Source organism: Musca autumnalis, unplaced genomic scaffold, assembly GCF_047663935.1.
Source record: "Musca autumnalis isolate F117 unplaced genomic scaffold, ASM4766393v1 scaffold_3, whole genome shotgun sequence".
Classification (NCBI taxonomy): domain Eukaryota; kingdom Metazoa; phylum Arthropoda; class Insecta; order Diptera; family Muscidae; genus Musca; species Musca autumnalis.
The window spans coordinates 236,467,970-236,474,929 of NW_027411866.1; the positions used below are offsets into that span (position 1 = coordinate 236,467,970).

Genomic DNA, 6,960 nt, shown 5'->3' on the forward strand with positions numbered 1-6,960 from the left:
ACACGGACCTGTGGTTAATTTTGCCACTTTTAACTTATTTGTGGCTATGTCAGGATTATGCTTAGCTTGTTTTTCTTTCTTTTCCAGGTATCTCGTTTTCTGTTTATCAATATTTTTTCCTGGGAATCGGAGACAAGTGTATATATATTTTTTGTTGATATGATAATTTGCGATTTCTTTTATGTTTGAGTTGTGGATTTGGAAGGGCTTTATTTCAGTTTCACTTTCTTTCTCTGTATTTTTTGTATTGGCCAGGAGCTTAATTTCCGTTTTTGTTCAAGTCAACATAAATTCTTTGGTCTCCGATTCGTTGTAGTTCATTTTGCGTTACCCAGGATGTACCACGAGGTGGCGAACTACGGTTGCCTCCCAAGCCCTTAAACTACATTAGAATTTGTGTCTACTACATGGTGGCGTATACGTTGTGTCGTAACTTATACATCCTCTTTTAAAACCTTTAACTTCAATAGAAAAAAATAAATAACCAAGCCAATTGTTAGCCATGATCGGTTCTAAGAATTAAATATCATATTTCTAAGTTTTTTGCCAAATTACCCTTCATAATTTATTTATTACCCTTTATTGCAAAAGCAATTTCAAGTTTCCCAGAAAATGTAAATGTAAGCAAAATATGTGTAATAGAGTGGGGCGATTTGAACACCACCACGGGCGCCTGGATTTTCTGATTATTGGGATTGTACTGAGCAAAAAAGTCCACTAGACCATATGTCTACGGTGAAAATCGAGCCCCCGGAATTTCACTTGAAGTTTCTTTTCAAGGTTTTTTGGATATTTTGGCATGTATATAACAGCCATACCACTGGGATTTTCGATCCAACACAAAGGCAAAAATTGTAGCCAAGACAATAAGTAAGAACTCTCTAGTACAGCGCAAAAGCATTGGAACGCTCTTTCAGGCAGTTATGACCCCGAGAAAGTGCACATTTTTTGGAAAATATCGATAAATTACACTGTGCTACAAAATTTGACTCAAAGTCAGTGGGTGGAAATTTCCTTTTGGAGATGAAAGCCCTTGGTGAGTGTACTTAGAACGCAAAAGGAAATTTTCAGAATAGGTCAATTTTCTGAGATATGGTTTGGCCAAAATATCCTTGAAAAAAATTTCAAGTCAAAATCCGGGGGCTCGATTTTCACCGTACACATATGGTCTAGTGGACTTTTTTGCTCAGTACAATCCCAAGAATCAGAAACTCCAGGCGCCCACTATCACTTTTTTCCTTCCATACAAATCGCCCCGGCCTAATGTGTAAACATCTCATCACACAACACAACCCATAAACTCACCTATATCCGGTCTCAGATCATATCACATAAATAACTTACAACATAAATAAAATGCGCAATTTTCTACAATTTATCTTTTAATTCCGTTTCAGGGTCAAGTCTTTGGTTTGCTGCAACAATTTATTTGGCATTGAAGTATGGAAGGGAATAAACCTGTAGGACAGGTAACACATAAACAGTTGTTTTTGTTTGTCTACAATACATTGTCACCCTTCAGGAACATTATTTGAGATGGGATTTTAAAAATGCCACACATATATTTGTGTGTGTGTTGTGCTACAATGTTAGTGCACTAAGGGCAATTAACGAACTACCGGATGACCTTTGGCACAAGTTGTTGAAAACTGGTAGTAATTTTACACTTGTCACATAGGGTTGTCGGTTGTTTTAAGTTGTCGTCGAGAGTACTTTGATATGGAAAATTACCACAGCACATTCTCTTGGGAGGTTAGTTTTAATTTGTAGCTAAAATGAGTTTTGAGGTTTCAAAAGTTTGTTTTGAGAAAAATGCTTTGGGGGAAATTTTGTAAAAGTATGGATGTATGTAAATGACACAAAAATTATAACATTATTATTTGATTTACGAAATAAACCTAAATATTTGTGTGAATCCAAAATAATATGAAAAGGCAATTAAAGCTGCAATTCCGCTAGGGATTTGTATTGCAGAAGTAACTAGGATTTTATGATTATTTTTGGTGGGGTAGAAATTGGGATGTACCGTTATATAGGGGTTATAATAAAAAAACATGGACCTATGTTGACAGTTTTTGATGGGGGCCTTTAATGACAAATAACTCCTAATTCGGTTAAAAATTGCAGCTAGAATCCTCAAAATACCGAAAATCGGTACATAACGTGGGAGCTTCAAATGTCATTAATAGCTATTTCGGAGGTATCTGGGCTATACTAAAATATGAACTTAAATGAACCGTTATATGGGGGCTATACCAAAACGTGGACCTATGTCCACAAGTTTTGTCATATAAGTTTATTGACATTTAAGAACTTTAAATGTCAAATTATAGCTACATCGGTCTGAAAATGTAGCTACAAACGTCAAAACACCGCAAATCGGGGGTACCGTTATATGGGGGCTATACCAAAACGTGGACCTATGTCCACAAATTTTGCTATATAAGTTTATTGACACTTAAGAACCCTAAGTGTCAAAATATAGCTAAATCGGTCTGAAAATGTAGCTAAAACTGTCAAAATACCGTAAATCGGGGGGTACCGTTATATGGGGGCTATACCGAAACGTTGACCTATGTCCACAACTTTTGTTATATAAGTTTATTGACACTTCAGAACCCTAAATGTCAAATTATAGCTATATCGGTCTGAAAATGTAGCTAAAAACATCAAAACACCGTAAATCGGGGGCACCGTTATATGGGGGCTATACCAAAACGGGGACCTATGTCCACAACTTTTGTTATATAAGTTTATTAACACTTAAGAACCCTAAATGTTAAATTATAGCTAAATCGGTCTGAAAATGTAGCTTTAAACGTCAAAATACCGTACATCGGGGGTTACCGTTATTTTGGGGCTATACTAAGACGTGGAACTATGTCCATAACTTTTGTTATATAAGTTTATTGACACTTAAGAACCCTAAATGTCAAATTATAGCTAAATCGGTCTGAAAATGTATCTGAAAACGTCAAAATATCGTAAATCGGGGGTACCGTTATATGGGGGCTATACCAAAACGAGGACCTATGTCCACAAGTTTTGTTATATAAGTTTGTTGGCACTTAAGAAACCTAAATGTCAAATTATAGCTAAATCGGTCCGAAAATGTAGCTAAAAACGCCAAAATACCGTAAATCGGGGGTACCGTTATATGGGGGCTATACCGAAACGTGGACCTATGTCCACAAGTTTCCTTATATAAGTTTATTGGCATCTAAGAACCCTAAATGTCAAATTATAGCTAAATCGGTCTGAAAATGTAGCTAAAAACATCAAAATACCGTAAATCGGGGGTACCGTTATATGGGAGCTATACCAAAACGTGGACCTATGTCCACAACTATTGTTATATAAGTTAACTGACACTTAAGAACCCTTAATGTCATATTATAGCTAAATCGGTCTGAAAATGTAGATAAAAACGTCAAAATACCGTAAATCGGTGGGTACCGTTATATGGGGGCTATACCAAAACGTGGACCTATGTCCACAAGTTTTCTTATATAAGTTTATTGGCACTGAAGAACCCTAAATGTCAAATTATAGCTAAATCGGTCTGAAAATGTAGCTTTAAACGTCAAAATACCGTAAATCGGAGGTTACCGTTATATGGGGGCTATACCAAAACGTGGAACTATGTCCACAGCTATTGTTATATAAGTTTATTGACACATAAGAACACTAAATGTCAAATTATAGCTAAATCGGTCTGAAAATGTAGCTAAAAACGCCAAAATACCGTAAATCGGGGGGTACCGTTATATGGGGGCTATACCAAAACGTGGACCTATGTCCACATGTTTTCTTATATAAATTTATTGGCACCTAAGAACCCTAAATGTCAAATTATAGCTAAATCGGTCTGAAAATGTAGCTAAAAACGTCAAAATACCGCAAATCGGGGGGTACCGTTATATGGGGGCTATACCAAAACGTGGACCTATGTCCACAAGTTTTGTCATATAAGTTTATTGACACTTAAGAACCCTAAATGTCAAGATTTAGCCAAATCGGTCTGAAAATGTAGCTAAAAACATAAAAATACCGTAAATCGGGGGGTACCGTTGTATGGGGGCTATACCAAAACGTGGACCGATATAGCCCTCCATCGAACTTGACCTGCCTGCAAACAAAAGACGCACTTTCCCAAAATTTCAGCGTCCTATCTCCATTTTTGTGGATCCTAGAGTGATTACCACAGACGGACGGACGTGCACAGATCGACTCAGAATTTTACCCTGATCAAGAATATATATACTTTATAGGGTCGCAAATGAGTATTTCAATGCGTTACAAACGGAAAAACAAACTTAATATATCCATACTATGGTGGAGGGTATACAAATCTTTAATTTATATTTTTAACTCCGCCTGGTCATATTTTATATGACCTGCGGGTCCCCAGCCCGGATAAAGGAGGAGAGGGACACGTCAGTGAAACCCTGAATGGCCTTAGCGCGTCTCAGGAACTAGGTGGATGTCAGCACGTATTCCCTCTGAAACACGGTGTCCAAAACAAAACAGAAAGGTACCCTCACCTAGATAAGCAGGTTTTGCTGTAAGCCAATAACCCACACAAGTAAAAAAACATTACAGAAACGATTACAAATTCATATCAAACAACCCCTCTTACGATGATGACCTTTGGCTTCAAGAAACGGATTGATTGGTACATGGAACGTTAGAACTCTCTTGGAACCATCCAGACTACAACAAGTATACAGGGAGATGAACAATTATAAATTGGATATTCTTGGTCTGAGTGAGACAAGACTGATACAAAGTGGGAGCATCCCACTGTCTAATGGCTATAAATTCCTTTATTCTGGCAACGTATCACACCGAATTCATGGGGTGGGACTACTCCTAATACGACAAGCTAGCGAGTGTTTGATTGATTATCGTGCAATTTCAGACCGTATAATCACAGCTACATTCAATTCTCGCTTTCGGAAGATTTCCATAATCCAATGCTATGCACCCACCCAACCTGATAACGATTCTGCAAAGGACGAGTTCTATTCACAGCATGACGCCACCATGAGCACAATCCCAGACGGATATATCAAAATTATAATCGGTGATTTCAATACAAAAGTCGGGAACAATAACACCGACATTCAAACGGTTATGGGGCCACATGGCCTAAGCAACACGAGAAACGAGAACGGTGACCGACTCGTAGACTTTTGCTCACGACATTGTCTATATATTGGTGGCACTAGATTCAAGCATAAAGATATTCACAAATATACGTGGCAATCCCCTGACGAGCAAACTTTTCGTGGGTTCATTAATGGATCTGAAGGCGAGACGAGGAGCAGACATCGATAGTGACCACCAACTATTTGTTGGAACCTTCAGGCTTCGCCCTGCCGCCATCAAGAAGAAAAAGAAACCCCACAAATACAGCCTAGAAAGACTTCAAAACCAAACCACGCGTGAAGCATACAACTCCGAAATGAGATTATATGAAGGAATAAACGAAGCAACAACAAGGGAAACCATAGCACATGCTAAGCAAAGCGGTCAGTCTGTCCTTGTCTGTGCAACAGAACGCAGAAAACCATGGATAAGCGACTTAACATGGTCTGAAATAAATAACAGAAAATCACTAAAAACACGCATGGATTCTGCACACACTGACGTCGAAAAAGCTGCAACAAAGGCGGAGTATAGAAGATCAGCTGCGAGCGTCAAACATCTTGCACGCATAGACAGAGAACAATATTACAACAACATCGTAGACGAAGCTGAGCAAGCCTCAACTATTGGAAACATGCGTCAAGTCTACTCGGCAATAAACAAATTAGGTGGTAATAACATCAGGAGCACTGCCTCTATTAAGGATAAAAACGGGAAGGAACTCACCACACCAACCGAACTGCTAAATCATTGGCGTGAATTCTTTATGGAAAATCAACCAGCACAACACCAAAACGAATATCAAATGATCTCCATGCTCTCGAGACGGAACACAAGACGTGATATCCCAACTCATCCACCAACTTGCGGGGAGATTAAAACAGCACTTGAAGCTTTGAGAAACGACAGATCCAGCGGCCCCGACGATATACCGGCAGAACTAATAAAATATGGTGCACCAACTCTGGCGGATATACTAACTCCTATCATTCGAAACGTTTGGGTAACCTTGCAAATACCAGACGATTGGAAGAGGGGGGTCATAATAACAATTCCAAAAAAAGGCGATCTAAAAGAGTGCAAAAACTGGAGAGGTATCACTCTATTAAACTCCTATTACCAAACTCATGGCAACGCTGATCCGGCATAGGATACGCCCAGCTGTGGGAAATATGCTACGATGCGAACAAGCTGGTTTTCGCCCTGAAAGATCTTGTGCTGACCACATAAACACTTTGCGCATTATAATTGTGCAGTCCAGAGAATACAACTCGCCATTATATTTAGTTTTTTGCTGACTTCGAAGGAGCCTTTGACACTGTGTCACGAGACGCGCTATGGAACATCCTGGCCCTCAATGGTATTCCCAACAAAATATTGGAACTCATTTGGGAGCTCTACAGAAACTCTAGCAGCTGCGTACGTTTTTATGGTGAAGAAAGCCCACATTTTTCTCCTACTGCCGGTGTTAAACAAGGATGCATAATATCACCAACCTTATTCCTTATAATGCTCGATTATCTGATGCAAAGAACAAATATAGAAGCTCCTTATGGCATTAGATGGAACCTCAACGATCGTCTTAATGACATTGACTACGCTGACGATATTTGCCTGATGGCCCACCGTTTTGTGGATATTCAGGAAATACTAAACAAACTGGTTATGAAAGCAGCAAGCATAGGTCTCAAGGTACACATCAAGAAGACAAAAATGATGAGGATTGGCACAAATGTAACGACTCCTCTGACCGTAAATGGAACTGATATAGAAAATGTCGATACCTTCAGCTATCTCGGAAGCATAATA

General features: G+C 38.9%; 1 protein-coding gene across 1 annotated transcript; it reads left to right on the forward strand.

The window, feature by feature from the left end:
* The first annotated feature begins 5,302 nt into the window (after positions 1-5,302).
* LOC141398462 (uncharacterized) lies at positions 5,303-6,301 on the forward strand. The gene has a single exon (XM_073975747.1). The coding sequence runs from the start codon at positions 5,303-5,305 to the stop codon at positions 6,299-6,301; it is 999 nt and encodes a 332-aa protein (XP_073831848.1).
* Positions 6,302-6,960: the final 659 nt, after the last annotated feature.

Excerpts from the sequence above, each read along its gene's own strand:
- LOC141398462 (XM_073975747.1), top strand. The coding sequence starts at position 5,303 with ATGGATCTGAAGGCGAGACGAGGAGCAGACATCGATAGTGACCACCAA.